The 21394-nt window shown below is 59.9% G+C and overlaps 1 protein-coding gene across 1 annotated transcript; it reads left to right on the top strand.

Moving 5' to 3' along the window:
* The first annotated feature begins 1837 nt into the window (after positions 1-1837).
* NUAK2 (NUAK family kinase 2) lies at positions 1838-17242 on the top strand. Its single transcript, XM_066565372.1, has 7 exons — positions 1838-2079; positions 9003-9123; positions 11034-11185; positions 13010-13075; positions 14879-14998; positions 15235-15367; positions 15632-17242. Exons 1-7 carry the CDS (start codon positions 1873-1875, stop codon positions 16708-16710), a joined length of 1878 nt encoding a protein of 625 aa, XP_066421469.1. The 5' UTR covers positions 1838-1872; the 3' UTR covers positions 16711-17242.
* Positions 17243-21394: the final 4152 nt, after the last annotated feature.

Genomic DNA, 21394 nt, shown 5'->3' with positions numbered 1-21394 from the left:
TTTACCGCAGGGAGACCACACGGGGAGAAGGTGCTGCTGAGGGAGCTGGGATGGCCCTGAGGAGCCTCAGCTGCTGTTCCCTCCCCAGCTCTGGGCTTGGAGAATGTTCTGGTTCCTCCCTCCCAGCCTGTGTGTCCAGGAGGGCAAAGGGGGCTCTGTGGAGAGTGAGGACAGGCTGCACTCACCCAGCCCTCTCCTCTCCCTGATTTTGCCCTAAATGCCAGATTTCCTTGGGTTTGGAAGCAGTTTTTCCTTGGGTTTGGAAGCAGTTTTTCCTTGGCTTTAGGTGCAGTTTCCCCTGGGATTTGCTGCAGTTGTTCCCTGGGTTTGGATGCAGTTTCTCCCTGGGTTTGGGTGCAGTTTTTCCCTGAGTTTGGGTGGTTCTTTCCTGGGATTTGATTCACTTTTTCCCTGGGATTTGGTGCAGTTGTTCCCTGAGTTTGGGTGCAGTTTTTCACTGGGTTTGGGGGATTTTTCCCTGGGTTTGGCAGCAGTTTTCCCCTAGGATTTGGTGCAGGCTTCCCCTGGGATTTGGTGCCATTTTTCCCTGGGATTTGGTGCAGTTTTTCCCCTGGGTTTGGGTGTATTTTTTCCCTGGGTTTGGGTGGTTCTTTCCTGGGATTTGGTGCAATTGTTCCCTGGGATTTGGTGCAGTTTTTCCCTGGGATTTGGGTGGGTTTTCCTTGGGTTTGGGTGTAGTTTTTCCTTGGGTTTGGGTGCAGTTTTCCCCTGGATTTGGGTGCAGTTTTTCTTTAGGTTTGGATGAAGTTTTCCCCTGGGATTTGCTGCAGTTTTCCCCTGAGATTTGGTGCAGTTTCTCCCTGGGATTTTGTGCATTTTTCCTCTGGTTTGGGTGCAGTTTTTCCCTGGGATTTGCTGCAGTTTTTTCCTGGGATCTGGGTGCCTGGGACTCCTCACAGCAAATCCTGCCTGGCTGTACATGTCCCTCTGCCCCCAGTGGGACATCCAGGTGCTCTGCTCCCCATGATGGAATTATGGAATGGTTTGGGCTGGAAGGAACCTTAAACATCACCCAGTGCCATGGCAGGGACACCTCCCACTATCCCAGGCTGCTCCAAGCCCTGCCCAACCTGGCCTTGGGCACTTCCAGGGATCCAGGGGCACCTGTGCCAGGGCCTGCCCACCCTCACAGGAGGAATTTCATCCCAATATCCCATCTAACCCTGCCCTCAGTCACTGTCAACCCATTCCCCCTTGTCCTGGCACTCCCAAACCCCCTCTGCCCCTCCCAGCACTCTGGGCCTGCCCCTCTTCCCAACCTTTGGGTGAAAATCCCTCCCTGCACCATCCCCTGGAAAATCCCCAGCCTGGAAACACCCCCGTGTCCCCCCTTTGTCCCCTGAATTCCCCGTGCCCCCCTCTCCACACCCTGTGCCTGGATTCCCTTTTCCCCCCCTCTCCACACCCCCTTCATCCCCTGGATTCCCTCTTCCCCCCTCTCCACATCTCTATTTCACCCCCGTGTCCCCTTTTGCCCCCTGAATTCCCTCTGCCCCCCCTCTCCACAGCCCTGTGCCCCCTTTGTGCCCTGGATTCCCTCTTCCACCCCTTATCCACACCCCCTTTACCCCCTTAATTCCCTTTCCCCCCCTCTCCACACCCCCTCCCTCACCCCAATTTTTTTGGGGTGCTCCCCGTCTCTCTCCCACGCCTTCCCCGTGGGTTCCCCGTTCCCAGCGCTGCCCGTGGGGGTCTCCCCGCTGCCGTCCCCCGCCCCGTTCCCGTCCCAGCCCCGCTCGGGGCGGCCCCGGCAGCCGCCAATGGGCGCGGGGGGGCGCGGCCGCCGGAGCCGCCGCCGCCTTTATCGGTGGGGCCGAGCCGGGAGGCGGCGGAACCGGAGCCGGGATCGGGATGGAGGGGGCGGCAGGGCCCGGGGCCGGCCCCGGTTCCTCGCTGGCCGAGGGGCTGATCAAATCGCCGCGGCCGCTGATGAAGAAGCAGGCGGTGAAGCGGCACCACCACAAACACAACCTCAAGCACCGCTACGAGTTCCTGGAAACGCTGGGCAAAGGAACCTACGGGAAGGTGAAGAAAGCTCGGGAGCGCTCCGGGAAGCTGGTAAGGATCCCCTTGGGGGGGCATCGTCACCGTGAGGGGTCCCCGAGCATCCCCTGTCCCCGGTGTATACCCCGGTCCGTGCGTCCGTCCGTGTGTCCCCCCCCCGGTTCGGTGCGTCCCTCTCTGTCCTCTGCTGCAGTTTTTCACTGGATTTGGGTGATTTTTCCCTGGGTTTGGAAGCAGTTTTCCCCTAGGATTTGGTGCCATTTTCCCCTGGGATTTGGTGCCATTTTTCCCTGGGATTTGCTGTAGTTTTTTCCCGGTGTGTCCCCCCCCCCCCGGTTCGGTGCGTCCCTCGCTGTCCCCGCTGCATCCCCGCCGTGGTTTTCGGCGGTCCCCGAGCTGCCCCCGCTTCCCGCAGCCTGGCCCGGCTGCCTCCCCCTCCGGTGCTGCCGCCTTCAATCCGTTCCCGGAGCATCCTCACGGACCCCCGAGCATCCCCCGCTCCGAGCATTTCGTCCCTCGGTGCAGCCCCCGTTGTATCCCCGGCCCGGTGCCTCTCCCGGTGCCTCTCCCGGTGCATCCCCGTTGTATCCCCGGCCCGGTGCAGCCCCCGGTGCCTCTCCCGGTGCATCCCCAGCCCGGTGCAGCCCCCGGTGCCTCCCCGGTGCCGCCGCTCCCGTCTCTCCGCAGCCCCGGCCGGGCCCCGCTCCCCACGCAGCCTGCGGGAAGCTGCGGCTCTGCCCCTGCCGTGTTTCAGGGGGGGCTCAGCGGGGCCGGGGGCACCCCCGAGGGGTCTCGCCCCCCTCGTCCCGGGGGGCTGCGGCTCCTCTCGCCCACTTGACCGCGGTGGCGCTTCCTGGGGGAAGGAGCGGGCGGGGACGCGGCCGCCAAAGCAAACAGCGCACTCCAGGCTGAAGGGTTTTTCCCTTCCTCTCACCCTGGGTTTGCCTTTCTCACGGTGTGGGGCACCCGGGGTGCAGCCAAAATCCTGACTCACCCCAGGCCGCGGCGGGAAAGTGGCTCCGGCTCAGCCCAGCTCAGATTTCCTCGGGAAAAAGGGGGATTGAACCCCAAAAATTGAACCCCTAGGACTGAATATTCAGGGTTGAACCCCCCGGGATTGAACCCCCCAGGACTGAACCCCAAAAATTGAACCCCTGAGATTGAACCCCCCAGGACTGAACCCTAAAAACTGAACCCCCCGGTACTGAACCCCCGGGATTGAACCCCCAGGACTGAACATTCAGGGTTGAATCCCCGGGGTTGAACCCCCAGGGCTGAACTCCTGGGACTGAACCCACAGGACTGAAATCCCCAGGGCTGAACACCAAAAATTGAATCCCCCAGGGTTGAACCGCCAGGATTGAACCCCCAAATATTGAAACCCCGGGACGGAACCCCCGGTGCTGCTGTGTCCTGTGGGAATCTGCAAAGATTCCACCTCGGACATGAACCCCCAGCCTGGGAGGGTGGGAGAGACCCCAAAACCCCTCGGAACCCGGCCTGAGCAGGGGGGATGAGCTGCGAGTGGCCGGACTGGCCCTGCCAGGGGCTGAGATGGGATCAGCGCCATCCCACGGGGACACGCCGGGGGAAAAGCGGCGAATCCGCCGCTTTCCTTGATGAAACGATGATCTCGATGAAATCGGATCCGAAGGCAGCTCTGCCCATCCGAGCCGCTGCTTTGCTGCATAATCAGGGCCTGGAAATGCAACTTCCACCCCCAGAGCTGCACGGATCCCCTCCCCTCGGCACGGGCGAGCGAATTCTCCTTCCCCTGCCCGCACCTGCAGCTCGGAAATCTCCGTTCCCTGCAAACCCCTCGGGATCGCTCTGTTTTCACGCAAATCCAACCCACGGGCCACGGAGCCCTCAATCAAGGCGGCAGAAAATCCAAGGTTCTGCTCAGCAGCCCCTCCCCGGCCCTGCTGGAGGAGCAGGAGACTCCAAACCCCAAAATCTCTCCTCTCCCCACAAATTCCTTCAGCGTTTCCGAGCCGCCTTCATCTGCAGCTTTATCCCGAGCTCCGCTGTTGTTCTGCTCCTTCCCCGAGTGGTTTTCGCTTCCCAAAATGTGAGGGATCGCCTCGCGGCACCGGCTGGGGCTGAAAAGCTGGAGCTGCTCCATCCACGGGGATTTTTGGCCTCTGGCGAAGCGGGAATCGCCTCTGACAGAGGCGCTGGGTGTTGATCCCGCTCCTTTCACCGCCCCGCATTTCTCGTTCCTCCCTGAATTTTCCGATCCCTGCACTCAGGGCAGGCTGATTTGCTCGGAAGGTGACAGGAAATTCCAGGCTCCAGCAGCTGGAGGATGTTTTGGGACTTCCATGAATTATTTGTCTGGGAAAAATCCTTTTTTTTTTTTTTTTCCTGTTAGGAATCCTTTATCTGAAGTGATGCTCCTGCTCAGTGCCTTCCCCAATCCTTACAAAAATCCCTGCAATATCAGGTGGGGAGGGAATTGTTGGTTGGTTTCCCCCCCTTCTCTTTTTCCCCCCCTTCTCTTTTTTTCCCTTCACTTCCCCCCCCCCCTTTTTTTTTATTTTTACTTTTCCCCTTTTTTTACTTCCCCCCCTTTCTTTTATTTTCCCCTTTTATTTTACTTTCCTCTTTTTCTTTTACTTTCCTTTCTTATTTCTACTTTCCCTTTCCCTTTTTATTTTTCCCTTTCCCTTTTTATTTTTTCCCTTCCCCCTTTATTTTTATTTTTCTTCTTCCCCCTTTATTTTTATTTTTCTTCTTCCCCCTTTATTTTTATTTTTCTTCTTCCCCCTTTATTTCCCCCCTTCCCTTTTCATATTTGCCCCCCTTCCCTTTCTATTTATATTCTCCCCCCTCCTTTTCTATTCCCCTTCCCTTTTTCCCTCCCCTTTCCCCCCACCTGTATCCCGAGCAGCCTCGGGGCTCTTTTCTCTTTTTTCCCTCCCAGCCCGGAGTTTTTCCCAGCCCGGTTCCCCATCCCTGGCCCTCAGCCAAGCCAAACACGCCCGGGGACCTCCCGTGGGACTCTCCCGGTGTCCCCAGCGCCACTCGGAGCCGGGAAAGCAGCACCTGGAATATTCCAGAGCCTCCTTTGATCTGCGGGAAGGGCCCGACCCTGCTCCGTTCCCGGCTGGATGTAAATCCCAATTTAAATCCCAATTTAAATCCCAATTTAAATCCCAGTTTAAACCCCAGTTTCCCCAAGCAGTCTGGAACAACTTCTGAAGCGCTGCCTGGGGTTGCAACCTCATGCATCTTTCAGCAGCTGCTGAAAATACCTGTTCTGCCCCCAAAACCTTGGAATTCAAAGCCCTTTTTTGACTTGGAAAGCTCTCCCGAGCTCCAGGGGCGTTTCTGGGCTGTTTCTCCTGTGCCACTGCCTGTCCCCAGCTCCAGGGTGGCCTTTTTCCCTCCCTCTGCTCCCAAACCCCTTGGGCAGGGAGAATTTGGGAACAAATCCCTGCTTGGCACCCCTGGGGGAGGATGGGACAGCTCCACCTGTGCCTGCAGGTCACAGTTTTGGGATGGTGCTGGATCCAGCCAGGGGCATCTCCTGGAGCTGCTCCGTCTTTTTTATGGATTGTGGTTCTTGGCCTGAGCCCTGGCTCGGAATTTTGGGGGTGTGAGAGGCTGGGACGGCAAGGAAATGCTCTAAAATGCTCCAAAATGCCCCAAAACGCCCCAAAATTTTGGCTGCTGGGCTGGGTGTCAGGCTTTGCAGGAGGCAGCAAGGAAATGCTCCAAAAATGCCCCAAAATGCCCCAAAATTGTGGCTGCTGGGCAGGGTGTCAGGCTCTGCAGGAGGCAGCAAGGAAATGCTCAAAAATGGCCCAAAATGCCCCAAAACGCCCCAAAATTTTGGCTGCTGGGCTGGGTGTCAGGCTTTGCAGGAGGCAGCAAGGAAATGCTCCAAAAATGGCCCAAAACGCCCCAAAATTTTGGCTGCTGGGCTGGGTGTCAGGCTTTGCAGGAGGCAGCAAGGAAATGCTCCAAAAATGGCCCAAAACGCCCCAAAATTTTGGCTGCTGGGCTGGGTGTCAGGCTTTGCAGGAGGCAGCAAGGAAATGCTCCAAAAATGGCCCAAAATGCCCCAAAATTTTGGCTGCTGGGCAGGGTGTCAGGCTTTGCAGGAGGCAGCAAGGAAATGCTCCAAAAATGCCCCAAAATGCCCCAAAATTGTGGGGCATTTTGCTTTGCAGGAGGCAGCAGGAATCTGGGAGGTTGCCTGGCTGCAGGAAGGATCTGCAAGGCTCAGGGAACTGGGGCAGCAGCGAAAATATTGTTAAAATTTAACCTGTAAAGCAAAGGTCAGGGGAAAGGAAACCTGGCTGGGCTTCCCAGAAGCGTTGAACGCTTCCAGAATTGCTGTAGCGAGAAACTTGGGCCGGCGTTGTTGAACTTCTCCTGGGCAGAGTCCGCTGGATCCACGTGCTGGATCCTCCAGGAGCAATTCCTGCCCTGGCTGGGCCAGAAAAATGGGGTTTGGGGCCCCAGAAAAATGGGGTTTGGGGCCCCAGAAAAATGGGGTTTGGGGCCCCAGAAAAATGGGGTTTGGGGCCCCAGAAAAATGGGGTTTGGGGCCCCAGAAAAATGGGGTTTGGGGCCCCAGAAAAATGGGGTTTGGGGCCCCAGTAAAATGGGGTTTGGGGCTACAGAAAAATGGGGTTTGGGGCCACAGAAATGGGGCTTAGAGCTACAAGAATGGGGTTTGGGGCCACAGAAAAATGGGGTTTGGGGCCAGAAAATGGGTTTTGGAGCCAGAAAAATGGGATTTGGGTGTACGAAAATGGGGTTTGGGGCCACCAAAAATGGGGTTTGGGGCCACCAAAAATGGGGTTTGGGGCTAGAGAAATGGGGCTTGGAGGCACAAGAATGGGATTTGGGGCTACAAAAATGAGATTTGGGTCCACAAAAATGGGATTTAGGGCCAAGAAAGGACCTCAGGTGCCCATCTGAGCCCCCTTTCAGAGAAGCCTCGCTGGTTTAGCACCTGCTGCGGGGGGCTCAGGCCTGGCTTAGCAAAGCCCAGCTGCCCGCTGGGCCGGGCTTTGAGGAGCGAGGTTTGCAAGGCCCCTGCATGGCAGGGACGGGGCTGAGCATCCCTCCCGCCCCTCGGGGGCCGCCCCGGCTCCGGGGCCCCTCTCCCGTTGCTGGGAGACCGGAGCGAGGGTCCCTTGACGGGATTAAAACTGTTCCGCATTCTTGTCTGGGAGGGGAAAAGAAGAAAAAAAGAGAAAAAAAAAAAAAAAAAGGAAAAAAAATGAAAAGGTTCTGGTGGATTCAGTTGTAAATTCAGCCCTGGGAGAGCTTTGTGTGCCCGCAGCCCCTTTGAAAGGGGATTAGAGGGCGGCTTTTCTTACCCCATCTCTTTCTCCTCCCTTTTCAATCTCCTCGTGGAGGAAAAGCTGAAAACGCCAAGGAAAGCCTGGAAAACTCCGGGTCTCCCACCCCCTTCCGAGGGGGATCTGCTTCATTCATCACCCAAACTTTCTCCTGCTCGTAGAAATGAAGCGTTTAGAGGCTAAAAACAAAACCAACAAAAAAGCGAGGTGTGGGGGTTTTATTCCTTTTTCCCGACGTCAGGAATTGGCCGCTGCTGCTGCTGTTGTGGTTGTTGTGGTTGTTGTTGTTATCTCCCGAGTTCTGCGTGCTGGGCACATTCCTGAGGCAGGGCACGATCACTGCCAAGCCCCAAAATCGGGAGAGGGGCTGTGTGAGCTGAGGGGGGAGGCTCGAGGAGCCCCAAAAATCCAGGATGGGCTTCCCGGGAGGAGGCTTGGGCTCCCAAAAATCGGGGCTGTGCTGTCTGATAGAGGAGAATCAGGGAGCCCCAAAAATCAGGACCAGGGCTGCCTGGGAAGAGGCTCAGGGAGCCTCAAAAATCGGGGCTGTGCTACCTGAGAGGAGGAGCCTTGGGGAGCCCCAGAAATCCAGGATGGGCTTCCCGGGAGGAGGCTTGGGCTCCCAAAAATCGGGGCTGTGTGACCTGAGAGGAGGAGTCCTGGGCAGCCCCAAAAATCGCATCTGAGTCACCTGGGAGGAGGCTCAGGGAGCCCGAAAAATCAGGGCTGTGCTGCCTGATGGAGGAGTCCTGGGGAGCCCCAAAAATCAGGGCTGGGCTGCCTGGGAGGAGGCTCAAAGAGCCCCCAAAAATCAGGGCTGGGCTGCCAGATAGGGGAATCCTGGGAGCCCCAAAAATCAGGACCAGGGCTGCCTGGGAGGAGGCTCAGAGAGCCCCAAAAATCAGGGCTGGGCTACCTGAGAGGAGGAGCCTTGGGGAGCCCCAAAAATCACAGCTGTGCTGCCTGATAGAGGAGGATCAGGGAGCCCCAAAAATCAGGGCTGGGGTACCTGGAAGGAGGCTCGAGGAGCCTCCAAAAATCAGGGCTGGGCTACCCCGGAGGAGTCATGGGGAGCCCCAAAAGTCAGGGCTGGGCTACCTGGGAAGAGGCTCAGGGAGCCCCAAAAATCAGGAGCAGGTTTGCCTGATGGAGGAGCCCCAAAAATGAGGAGCAGGGCTGGGCTACCTGTGGGATGAGGTTTGGGGAGCCCCAAAAATCTGGGCTGTGCTGCCTGATAGAGCTCAGGGAGCCCCGAAAATCAGGAGCAGATCTGCCTGATGGAGGAATCTTGGAGAGCCCTAAAAACCAGAGCTGGGCTCCCAAAAATCTGGAGCGGGGCTACCTGATGGAGAAATCCTGGGGAGCCCCAACAATCACATCTGGGCTACCTGGGAGGAGGCTCAGAGAGCCCCAAAAATGAGGAGATGTCACAGGTGTCCCTCAGGGGCAGCTTCCCCCTGGTGTTCAGCAGCAGGATTTGGGAAGGATAAACCCCAAAAGGGTAAAATTGGCTTTTCTGGGCGCTGTTTCCATGGAGCTGCCCTGCTCAGCTCCTGGGGATGGTGTTTGTGGTGTTTCTGGTGTTTCCCAGAAGAGGGGAGGATGGAATCCCTTCCCTGGGGAGCTCACAGCCCCCTCCGTGCTGCTCCCCCACAGGTGGCCATCAAATCCATCCGGAAGGACAAAATCAAGGATGAGCAGGACCTCGTCCACATCCGCAGGGAGATCGAGATCATGTCCTCCCTCAACCACCCCCACATCATCGCTGTGCACGAAGGTGAGGCCTCCTCTCCCTTCCCTTTTCCACGATCCCAGCCTCTGGAATGGGGTGGGTACCCCTGGGGGCTCTTTGGGGTGGGTTTTGGGCTCGGTTTGGGTGGGTTTAGCCCAGCCCTCTCCTCCCTTCCAGGACCTGGCTCCTGTTTCTGGCCACTCCCGATGCTCCCGGGCTGTGTTTCTGTGTTTTCCCCAGCGAGGGGAAATACCTGCTCCAGAAATGGCCCTTCCTGTCCCATCCCCTCCTTCCCAGACAGGGAATCCAGCTGCAAATGTGGATTTTGGGCACTCAGCCCCTGCTCCCTGCTCACAAATGTGGATTTTGGACACTCAGCCCCTGCTCCCTGCTCAGCCTCCCTGCAGAGCCCCAGGGTGTCTCCCAAAATCCACATTTAGCCCCTGCTCCCTCCTCACAAATGTGGATTTTGGTCGATTCCAAAACCCACACTTAACCCCTGGTCTCTGCTCACAAATGTGGATTTTGGACACTCAGCCCCTGCTCCCTGGTCACAAATGTGGATTTTGGTGGTTTCCAAAATCCACATTTAACCCCTGCTCACAAATGTGGATTTTGGACATTCAGCCCCTGCTCCCTGTGGATTTTGGTGGATTTTGGTGAATTCCAAAACCCACATTCAGCCCCTGCTCACAAATGAGGATTTTTGGGGCTGTGCAGGGAGGCTGAGTGTGGCTCATCCCGGAGATTCTGGCATCTCCCTGGATCTGCTCTGAGCCCGAGGCAGGGTTTAATTTAATCTCAGTCCTCCTCATTCCCTCCCCTGGAGCGCTGGAAAACCAAACCACATCTGCTGGGAGAGTTCCTGGTGCTGCCGGGCTCGGCTTTATGGCCAGGGCTGGGCTTGGGGATAACCCAGGGCAAATTGAACCAGAACCAGACTAAGCCTAAACCCGCAGCTGGGTCAGGCTTAGCAGATCCTTGGGCTGAGCCTTTCCTGGGGCTGGTTCTGCTCCTGCTCCCGGTGTTTGTGAGGGATCCAGGGCCCTTTTGTCCTGCAAACAAAGGCGAGCGGGGCTGGCAGCTCCTCCGCGCTGTTTGCGAGGGCTGACTCACAGCTGAGCCTGGAATCCAAAACCACCGAGGCTGCCTCGCTAAAAACAGGAAAAAAAAAACCCACAAAAAATCGCTCCTGGCTCCAGCAGAGCCTTTTTTGGGAGCGATGGGAGCGGGCAGGAAGGTCACGGCTGTGCCGGCGCTGTCACCTTCCCCTTGGCCGGGGTTCAAGCAAAGACAGCACGCCTGAGTCACCTGTGGGGACAGAGCCTTGGTGGTGGCAGAGGCAGAGCCTCGGTGGTGGCAGAGGCAGAGCCTTTCTGGTGGCAGAGCCTTTCTGGTGGCACAGCTGGTGGTGGGAGAGCCTTGGTGGTGGCACAAGCTCTATGGTGGCACAGCTGCTGTGCTAGCACATCTGGTGGTGGCACAGTCTCAGTGGTGGCACAGCCAGTGATGGCAGAGCCTTTCTGCTGCCAGAGCCTCAGTGGTGGCAGAGCCTTTGTGATGGCACAGAACCTCTGTGGTGGCACAGCCTTGGTGGTGGCAGAGTTGCTGATAACACAGCCTCAGTGGTGGCACAGCTGGTGGTGGTAGAGCCTTTATGGTGGCCCAACCTCAGTGGTGGCACAGCCTTGGTGGTGGCACAGCCTTGGTGGCAGAGCCTCGGTGGTGGCAGAGCCTCAGGGGTGGCACAGCTGCTGGGCCAGCAGCCCTGGTGGCCCTGGGGGCTGTGGGTGGGTGACAGCTCTGGTGGCCCCCCCTGACCTGCAGGTCCCCGTTTAACCCAAGACTGAGGGCAGGGATTGGCGTTAGGGTCAATCAATGCTCCACCTGCTCATTAACAGGAATCCCCTAACGAGGTTTGGGGATCCCTTTTAACCCTTTCCTGCGCCCCACAGTGTTTGAGAACAGTGCCAAGATCGTCATCGTGATGGAATACGCCAGCAAGGGCGACCTGTACGAGTACATCAGCGAGAGACAGCGGCTCTCGGAGCAGGAGGCGCGACACTTCTTCCGCCAGGTCGTGTCTGCCGTCTACTACTGCCACAAGGTGGGTGGCACCGCCGCCACAGGGTGGGTGGCACTGCCACATGGTGGGTGACACCACTGCCACAGGGTGGGTGACACTGCCCTGCCTGGGGCTTCCCAGGGGTTTCCCGGTGGAAGAGTGGCTGGATGGGCTCCTGAGCCCTCCTCCTGATGGTTTCCTGGTGGTTTCCTGGTGGGATGGGCTCCCGTGTCCTCCTCCCGATGGATTCCTGGTGGGAGAGTGGCTGGATGGGCTCCTGAGCCCTCCTTCTGATGGTTTCCCGATGGATTCCAGGCTGGATGGGCTCCTGAGCCTTCCTTCCAATGGTTTCCCAGCTGGATGGGCTCCTGGGTGCTCCTCCCAATGGATTTGGGGCTGGATGGGCTCCTGGGCCCTCCTCCTGATGGTTTCCCAATGGATTCTGGGCTGGATGGGCTCCTGAGCCCTCCCAATGGTTTCCTGATGGTTTCCCAGTGGGATGGGCTCCTGAGCCCTTCTCCTGAGGGATTCCCAATGGTTTCCTGGTGGGAGAGTGGCTGGATGGGCTCCCGAGCCCTCCTCCCAATGGTTTCCCGATGGGATGGGCTCCTGAGTGCTCCTCCCAATGGTTTCCCAATGGATTCTGGGCTGGATGGGCTCCTGAAGCCTCCTCCTGATGGTTTCCTGGTGGGATGGGCTCCCAAGTGCTCCTCCCAATGGTTTCCCAGCAGGGTGGGTTCCTGAGCCCTCCTCCCAAGGGTTTCCCTGCTGGATGTGCTCCCCGAGCTCCTCCCTGCAGCCCCATGGGAGCTGAGAGGATCTCGTGGCTCTGCACCTTCCCCACGCAAGGGCTGATCCTGAGTCCCGAGGGTGTGGCAGTGCCCCGGCAGCTTTTGGGAGCTCCTGGCCTGGCTGCCACGGTGTGAGGGTGACTAACCCGACCTGGCATCGTCACCTCCCCTGCCTCCAGAGCAGAAGGAGACACCCAGAGCTGCCCTCGGGGCTGGAAGCCAAGCCTGGGTCACCTGTCCTGTCTGGGTCACCTGTTCCGTTCCTGATGGGAGTGTGAAGCTGCAGGACCCTCCCCAGGCTGTGAATGGAGCCCTGGCAGGACCTCCCTGGGGCTGTGGGTGATGCCTTGGCAGGACCCTCCTCAGGTGTGGACAATGCCCTGCCAGGACCCTCCCCAGGTGTGGGTGATGCCCTGGCAGGACCCTCCCTGTGTGTGGATGGAGCCCTGGCAGGACCCTCCTGAGGGTATGGATGATGCCCTGGCAGGACCCTCCTGAGGGTGTGGATGGAGCCCTGGCAGGACCCTCCTGAGGGTGTGGATGGAGCCCTGGCAGGACCCTCCCCAGGGTATGGATGAAGCCCTGGCAGGACCCTCCTGAGGGTGTGGATGGAGCCCTGGCAGGAGCCTCCAGCCCGAGGGTCTCTCTGTAGGACCCTCCCCAGGGTATGGATGGAGCCCTGGCAGGAGCCTCCAGCCCGAGGGTCTCTCTGTAGGATGCTCCCAGGCTGTGCCCCAGCCCTCGGTGGGATCAGGGGGTGTCAGGGCAGCTCCTGACCCCAAACCAGATCAGGGACTGGCTCAGCTGGGCACAGCAGGCCCTGCCCAAGCAGGAGCTGTGCCCAGGTGGGGCTGGCACTGAGTGCTGCCGCAGCTGGTGACAATGGAGGAGGTGCTGGCACCTCCCTGCTCCTGCTGCCCAGCTGGTGCCACCCAGGCTGGGCCACCCATGCCAGGCCCACACCCGGGCTGTTTGTGGCTCCTCTTTGCCCTGCCCTGCCCGGCAGTGACCTCCAGGCGTGCAGGACTTTCCCTGCCTCCAACCCTGCCCGAATTAACCCCTTCTCTTCCCGCAGAACGGGATCGTGCACCGGGACCTGAAGCTGGAGAACATCCTGCTGGATGCCAACGGGAACATCAAGGTGAGGGGCCTGGGGTGGCACCCAGGGGGAGCTGCCCAGCCTGGAGGTGCCCACAGGGCCTCAGTCCCCTCGGGGCGCTGAGCTCTGGCACGCCCTGGAACTCTGTGGAGAGCTGGCAGAGCCTGGCAGATGTGGTGGAGCCGTAACTGCTGTTGGCTTTAGCAGATCCTATCTGCTGATAAGAGGGCAAAGTCTGAGCACCCGGATCAGCACTGGCATAGAATGGCAAAGTCTGAGTGCTCAGATCAGCACTGGTGGATGAGAATGGCAAATTCTGAGCGCCCAGATCAGCACTGGTGGATGAGAATGGCAAATTCTGAGCGCCCAGATCAGCACTGGTGGATGAGAATGGCAAATTCTGAGCGCCCAGATCAGCACTGGTGGATGAGAAGGGCAAATTCTGAGCGCCCAGATCAGCACTGGTGGATGAGAAGGGCAAATTCTGAGCGCCCAGATCAGCACTGGTGGATGAGAAGGGCAAATTCTGAGCGCCCAGATCAGCACTGGTGGATGAGAAGGGCAAATTCTGAGCGCCCAGATCAGCACTGGTGGATGAGAAGGGCAAATTCTGAGCGCCCTGATCAGCACTGGTGGATGAGAAGGGCAAATTCTGAGCGCCCTGATCAGCACTGGTGGATGAGAAGGGCAAATTCTGAGCGCCCTGATCAGCACTGGCTCTTTTCCTGCTTTCTGTGTGTGCCAGCCAGGAAATCCCAGCTCCCCCAGTGGTGATTTCTGCCAGGGAGGAAGGGCAGGGCCTGGCCTGGGCATCCCTGCGGTCACTGATAGCGGGGTTTATCTCCACCAGGGATAATTTAGTAACTGGGAGCTCGAGGGCAGCCAGGGAAGCGCGTGCTGGCTGGGAGGTGACAGCTCTAATGAGGATAATGAGCACCTGGGCGAGGTGGGGACCGCTGCAGCCCGGGGTGGCTGGGAATGAGCTGGAGGAGAGCCTGGAAGCGCTTCCAGCCTCACCTCCCCACTCTGCTGCCGCTGCCAGCGCCGCAGGGCAGCTCCTGAGGTGACGTTTTTGGGAGGCAGAGAGCAGCGGGAGCGAGCTCAGGGGTGGAGAACCAGGCTGAGGGGATTCAGAACCAAGGGCAGCCCTGGCTTGGAGCAGGGTTATCCCTGGAGAGCTCCAGGGGAGCTTTCAGCCCTGGGGGAACTTGGGAAAGGGAATTTCGGGAAAGGGGAACTTGAGAAATGGGCCTTTGGGAAAGGGGAACTTAGGAAATGGGGCTTTGGAGAAAGGGAACTTGGGAAAGGGGACTTAAGAAAGGGGGCTTTGGGAAAGAGGAACTTTGGGAAAAAGGGGCTTTAGAAAAGGGGGATTTGGAAAAGGGGGCTTTAGAAAAGGAGAACTTGGAAAAGGAGATTTTGGCAAAGAGGAACTTAGGGAAGGGGACTTTGGAGAAGGGGAACTTGGGAAAGGGGGCATTGGGAAAGGGGGCATTGGGAAAGGGGGCATTGGGAAAGGGGGCATTGGGAAAGGGGGCATTGGGAAAGAGGAACTTTGGGGAAAAGGGGCTTTAGGAAAGGGGAACTTGGGAAAGGGGGCTTTAGGAAAGGAGAACTTGGAAAAGGAGATTTTGGCAAAGAGGAACTTAGCGAAGGGGACTTTGGAGAAAGGGAACTTTGGGAAAGAGGAACTTGGGAAAGGGGAGCTTGGGAAACAGGAACTTGGGGAAAGGGATTTTGGGGAAGGGGCCTTTGGGCAAGGGAGCTTTGGGAAAGGAGAACTTGGGCAAGGGGCCTTTGGGCAAGGGGCCTTTGGTCTGGCTGACAGCTGTGTTTGTCCCCCAGATCGCCGATTTCGGGCTGTCCAACGTGTTCCAGCAGGACAAGCTCCTGCAGACCTACTGCGGCAGCCCCCTGTACGCGTCCCCCGAGATCATCAACGGGCGCCCCTACAAGGGCCCCGAGGTGGGTTCTGCCTCCCTGCGGGGTGTGGGAATGGCTCTGGGGCTTTCCCAGTGCATTTTGGGCCGACAGGACCCCTGAGCCCGGGCACTGTGGGGTTGCTGGGTGTGCTGGGGTCCTGCCCCACACTCTGTCCCTTCCCTGGTGGCTGCGGAGAGTCCCGATGAGACCCTGCTGGGGTGGGGACCAGGACAGCCCGGTCCTGCTGTCCCCTCCAGGCTCCTCTGTCCCTTTCCCAGGTGGACAGCTGGTCCCTGGGTGTCCTCCTCTACATCCTGGTGCACGGCACGATGCCTTTTGATGGCCACGACTACAAAACTCTGGTCAAGCAGATCACGAGCGGGGACTACCGGGAGCCCACAAAGCTCTCAGGTAGGGACACCCCCGTCCCCCTGTGTGTCCCCCTTCCCTGCATCCCCTCCCGTTCCTGACCTGTCCCTGCCTGTGCCTGACCTGTCCCTTCCCTGCATCCCCTCCCGTTCCTGACCTGTCCCTCCCCGTGTCCCCTCCTGTGCCTGACCTGTCCCCTCCCCGTGTCCCCTCCCGTTCCTGACCTGTCCCCTCCCCGTGTCCCCTCCCGTTCCTGACCTGTCCCTCCCCGCGTCCCCTCCCGTTCCTGACTCGTTCCTCCCGCAGACGCCTGCGGGCTGATCCGCTGGATGCTGATGGTGAACCCCGAGCGCCGCGCCACCATCGAGGACATCGCCACGCACTGGTGGGTCAACTGGGGCTACAAAACGCCTCTGGGCGAGCAGGAGGAGCTGCTGCGGGACGGCGAATCCCGGCTGGCCACGGTGGCCGAGTGGCTGCGCCGCTCCTCGCGGCCCCTGCTGGAGAACGGCTCCAAGGTGCGCTGCTTCCTCAAGCAGCACCTGCCCGGCGCGGCCCTGGAGCGCCAGCGCTCCCTCAAGAAATCCAAGAAGGAGAACGACATCTCGCACGCCCTTCAGGAGGTGCCCCCGGGGCCCGAGAACCCCTCCAAGTCCGTCCTCAAGCGGCCCAAGGGCATCCTGAAGAAGAGGAACTCTGTGGAGCAGAAGGTGCCCGGCCCTGGAGCCCCGGCCGGGGAGGGTGGCGAGGGTCCCCCCGCGGGGCTGTCCCGGCTCTTGCAGCCGCCGGGAGCAGCGGGAGCGGCGCCCAGGAAGGGAATCCTGAAGAAGCCCTCGGCCAGGGAGTCCGGGTATTACTCGTCCCTGGAGTGCAGCGACTCCGGGGATGTTCTGGACGCGGGGAGCTTGGACCTGGACGGGCCCGTGTTCGCCGAGCCCTGCCCGGCCCCGCAGGGGCTGCCGGCCCGCAGGAAAGGAATCCTCAAACACAACGGCAAATTCTCCTCGGGCGGCGGCGCCGAGCCCCCCGGGACCCCCCCCGGGAGCGGTTTTGGGGCTTTCGGGGAGGTGTCGCTGCCGCAGGGCCCCCGCGCCCGGCCCGGCAGCGCCGTCAGCGAGGACAGCATCCTGTCCACAGAGTCCTTCGAGCAGCTGGAGCTGCCCGCCCGCCGTCCCCCCGGGGCAGCCATGCGGGGCTGCGCGTCCGCCGAGAGCCTCCTGCGGCTGGAGGAGGAGGAGGAGCGGGAGGAAGGGCGGCGGCTGCGCCGCTGGACTGTCACCCACTGCCGCAGCCCCTTGGCCGGGAGCAGCGCGTCCCTGGCCGGGTGTGACAGCGGCACCGAGCTCTGCCGGCGAGCGGTGGCCGTCGGGGGGAAGCTGAGCTGAGCCCACCTCGCTCCCCAGGGCTGCCCTGGGGGTGCATTCTGGGGAGGGGGCTGAGCCTCTCTCCTTCCTCTCCTTCCTCTCCTTCCTTCCTCTCCTTCCTTCCTCTCCTTCCTTCCTCTCCTTCCTTCCTCTCCTTCCTTCCTCTCCTTCCTTCCTCTCCTTCCTTCCTCTCCTTCCTTCCTCTCCTTCCTCTCCTTCCTCCCTCCCTTCCCTTTTTTCTTTTCTGCCTTTCCCTTTTTCCCCCTTTTCCCACCTTCTCCTTCCTTTTTTTTCCCTTTTTTCTCTTTTTCCCTTCCCTTCTTTCCCCTTCCCTCCCCAGGGCTGCCGGTGCTGCTGATCCACATCCCAGGATTCATTTGGCAGCCTCAGGGCAGGGAATGCCCCAGGGCCAGGACATTTAATGGACCAAAGCCCCCAGAGTGGTCCCTGAGGAGGGGCTGGGGGGTCCCGGGGGTCCTCGCTGCCGTCCTTCCCTCTCAAACAGGCTCATCTCATCACTGGGGGTGTAAGCAAGGGGTTGGGGGGGATTTTTGGGGGTTTTTTGCACTGTTTTTTGGCTGCACAAGGTAAAGGAGGGGGTGGGTGATATACCTCAAACAAGCTGCAGATGTAGCAGGGTGCTGGTGAGGGCTCCAAGGTGCTGCCCCAGGGCTGGGCTTTGGGAGGTGCTGGGGGCACCCAGGCCACGGCTCTGCCCTCTCCTGAGTGCTGAGAAACTGCCTGTGGCCAAATGCCCAGGCTGGGAAATGCTGTGATGCCAACATCTCTCATTGTAATGTGGAAAAAAAAGAAAAAAAAGAAAAAAAAAGAAAGAAAAAAAAAAGGTGCCTTTGGTGAGGCACCGTGACTTTATTTATTGATTTATTGCCTTGGCCCAGGCTGGTGTGGAGGGCAGCAGCACAGGATGTGTCTGGCTCCACAGAGGCCGTCCAGGGGTGTTTCTGGGGAGGTGGCTGTGTCCTTGTGTCACACAAGGCTCCCTTGCACTGTTGCCACGAGTGCTCGCTGGCCCTTTCCCCTCTCTGGGGGAGGCTGCTGTGTTTTCCCTCCTTCCTACAGCACGGGCTGGAGAAAAACGTTAAATTAAAGCAAACGGTAAAGCTGAGTTGTCACTGTGATTGCTGGGGCTGAGGGAGAGGCTGCTGTCCCTGTGTCCCTGTCCTTGTCCCTTTCCTGCTGGGATGGGGCTGTCCCTGTGTCCCTGTCTCTATCCTTGTGTCCCTGTGTCCCTGTTCCTCTCCCTGTATCCCTGTCCCTGTGTCCCTGTGTCCCTGTTCCTCTCCCTGTGTCCCTGTGTCCCTGTCCCTTTCCTGCTGGGATGGGGCCCTGCTCCAGCCCAGGTGAGGGTGGCTGGGCTCAGACACGTCCTGCAGGGTCCCTCTGTGTGTTCGGCCCCTCCTCAAACTGGGTTTAACTGGTGCTGAACTGGGCCTGGACACGTCGCTGGTGTGGGGGCTCAGCGCTCCCGGGAGTGGGAATTGGGGATTTTCAGGCTGAGCAGCTGCTGGACAAACAGAACCCAGAATTTCGGGGAAGTCGTGATGAGGAGCCCAATGTGGGCAGCCCCCCTGTCCCAGCCCTGCTCCCAAACCCCTCTCACATCCCTGATGCAGGGTGGGGAAATCCGGATTTTAAGGCTGAGCAGCTGCTGGACAAACAGAGCCCAAAATTTAGGGAAAGCTGTGATGGAAGCAGGACAGTGGGGATCAGGATCCCTTCTCCCCTCCCCACCACCAGCAACTCCCCCTGTCCCATCCCCACTCCCAAACCCCTCTCACATCCCTGAGGCAGGGTTGGGAAATCCAGATTTTAAGGCTGAGCAGCTGCTGGACAAACAGAACCCAAAATTTAGGGAAAGCTGTGATGGAAGCAGAACAGTGGGGATCAGGATCCTTTCTCTCCCCACCACGAGCAGCCCCCCCGTTCCATCCCACCCCCTCTCCCAAACCCCTCCCACATCCCTGAACCTCCGTGGGTTTGAATTTGGGGGAAATCCCCGTGTTTTGGTGGAAGGAGCTGCCTCTCCACCCTTTCCCTTCTCCCCCTTTGGCACGGAAATCCATTCGGCTGCCCCGTGAGCATCCCCCGCGTCCAGCCGGGCTCACCGGGGCCGTTCGCGCCTCCTCCCCCTCGCCGAGCAGCGGGGACAGGGTGGCAGGGCATGCCCGGAATCGGAATGGCACCGTGTGTCCCAACAGGGGTGGCAGGGGGGGTCACAGGGTGGCAGGGCATGTCCGGAATTGGAATGCCACCCTGTGTCCTGGCAGGGGTGGCAGGGCATGTCCGGAATGCCACCCTGTGTCCTGGCAGGGGGGGTCACCACGCTCGGCCCCCCTGCCGCGCATTCCCCGCGTGCTTCCCGAGCCTCGCAGGAATTCCAGAGCCTTAAAGCGGCTCCCAGGGCTGAGCCCGGGCAAAGTCCCGGTGCCCGGGGGGCTGCAGGGGTGGGGTGGGATCGATGGGATGGGGTGGGATCCATGGGATGGGATGGGGTGGGATCCATGGGATGGGATGGGATGGGATCCATGGGATGGCATGTGATCCATGGGATGGGATGGGATGGGACGGGATCCATGGGATGGGATCCATGGGATGGGATGAGCCTGGCTTGGAGCAAAAAGTCTTTTTTAGGTTTGCTGTTGGAGCATCCTGGGATTTTGTGGCCCTGTTTCATCCATTTGTTCCAGGATTTGCTGGAAAACATCCCCATGCACTTGTTTGGGGCCAGGCATGGAGCAGAGGGTCCTTTTTAGGTTTGGAGCATCCCGGGGTGTTCCGACCCTGTTTCATCCAGGATTTTCAAGAAAACATCCCCATGTGCTGTTTCTGGAGCCGTGGCAGCTCGGGGTGGGCAGTGCTGCACCCCAGGCTTTGGGACTGAACTGCCAAAGGACAGCTGTGGGGACTTCCAGGCATGGCAATCCCAAGGATTTTGAATGGGAATGTTGGGGTGTGTGACATGTCTGCTCCTGGAGCACAAGGAATGGCCGGGTCACAGCTGAGCCAAAACCCACCCCAGATCCCACTGGGGTGGGAGCATTGGTGGCCTCTGGGTGGGCACCACTGGGTGTGAGGAACGTGCTGCCCACCCTGCCCCCTGTCCCTGCTGGTGGCACCAGAGCTTGTCCTGCTGTCCCCATTGGTGGCACCAGAGCTTGTCCTGCTGCTCACCCCCACTGGTGACACCAGAGCTTGTCCTGCTGTCCATCCCGTGTCCCTGCTGGTGACACCAGAGCTTGTCCTGCTGTCCATCTCTGCCCTGTGTCCCTGCTGGTGATACCAGAGCTTGTCCTGCTGTCCCCATTGGTGGCACCAGAGCTTGTCCTGCTGTCCATCTCTGCCCTGTGTCCCCGCAGGTGGCAGAACTTGTCCTGCTGCCTACCCTGTCCTGTGTCCCTGCTGGTGGCACCAGAGCTTGTCCTGCTGTCCCCATTGGTGGCACCAGAACTTGTCCTGCTGCCTACCCTGTCCCGTGTCCTCGCTGGTGACACCAGAGCTTGTCCTGCTGCCCACCCCACCCTGTGTCGCTGCTGGTGACACCAGAGCTTGTCCTACTGTCCCCATTGGTGGCACCAGAGCTTGTCCTGCTGTCCATCCTGCCCTCTGTCCTCGCTGGTGACACCAGAGCTTGTCCTGCTGCCCACCCCGTGTCCCCGCCGGTGTCACCGGATCTTGTCCCGCTCCCGTGGCCAGCTCAGCCCAGCCCTGAGCTGTGGCATCTCCCCGGGGCCGCTCCGAGTCCCTTGTCCCGGGCACGGCCATGGGAAGGGTGGGAAAAGCCCCGGGACGAGGCGGTGACAGCGGCACCGGAGCCCGGGGACACCGCGGTCCCCGCAGCGCCGGAATTCCCCCGGCAGCCCCTGGAAACGCTCCTTTCATCCCAGCCGCGATTCCCGCAGCCCCCGAGCCCCCCCGGCAGCCCCCCAGCATCATCGGCCGCTCTTTCATCCCCGGCCTGGGCAATTCCCGCAGCCCCCGCCCGCCCCGCCCGGCCCCGCGGCGCTTTGGAAATGACCTCAGCCGCCTTTTGCTGAGAAAATGTCATTTCTGAGGGGTGACTTCAGCCCCAGACGCTGCGCTTTGCTGCTCTGCAGGGTGTGGGAGCGGGGCTGGAATCCTGGAATGCGGGAGATGAATTGTCCTGGAGGATGGAGGGGTTGTCCTGTAGGTTTGTATCCACTGATCCAAGTTTCTCTGGGATAATCCCAAGGGATTCTCCACCCTGGACCCTTCTCCAGCCGGTCCTGGGGGAAATTGGTGCTTCCCACTGGTTTGGGGCTGCTACCATCGCCATAGGACAGGTGTAGGGACTTTCAGCCATGGGAATTGGGCATTCCCAAAGATTTTCCATGGGAATGCTGGCATGGGTGACGTGTCTGAGGCTTGGATCCCCCTCACCCATGGATCCTCATCGCCCCGAGCAGCGGCAGCGCCCTGAGAAAGGGGAAAAAAGGGAATTTTGGGGTGGGAGCAGCCGTGAGCAGGCTGGGGGAGCAGAGCAGCTCCAGCCGCTCCCGGCAGAGCCTTTCCCGGCAGAGCCGAGCTCTGGGCGCTCCCCTGACCCCGGGGGCCCTGAGTCAGCCCCGGCACCGGCTCCTGCCCGGGCTTGTGCGGGAATCCCTGCGGGAATCCCGGCTCCAGCCAGCCCTTCCTTGGGACGGGGAGCGCGGCGGGCTCGGGGGGA

Source organism: Molothrus aeneus, chromosome 24, assembly GCF_037042795.1.
Source record: "Molothrus aeneus isolate 106 chromosome 24, BPBGC_Maene_1.0, whole genome shotgun sequence".
NCBI classification, from domain to species: Eukaryota; Metazoa; Chordata; class Aves; order Passeriformes; family Icteridae; genus Molothrus; species Molothrus aeneus.
The sequence above is the reverse complement of the archived record's forward strand: the minus strand, read 5'-3'. Positions and strand labels throughout refer to the sequence as shown.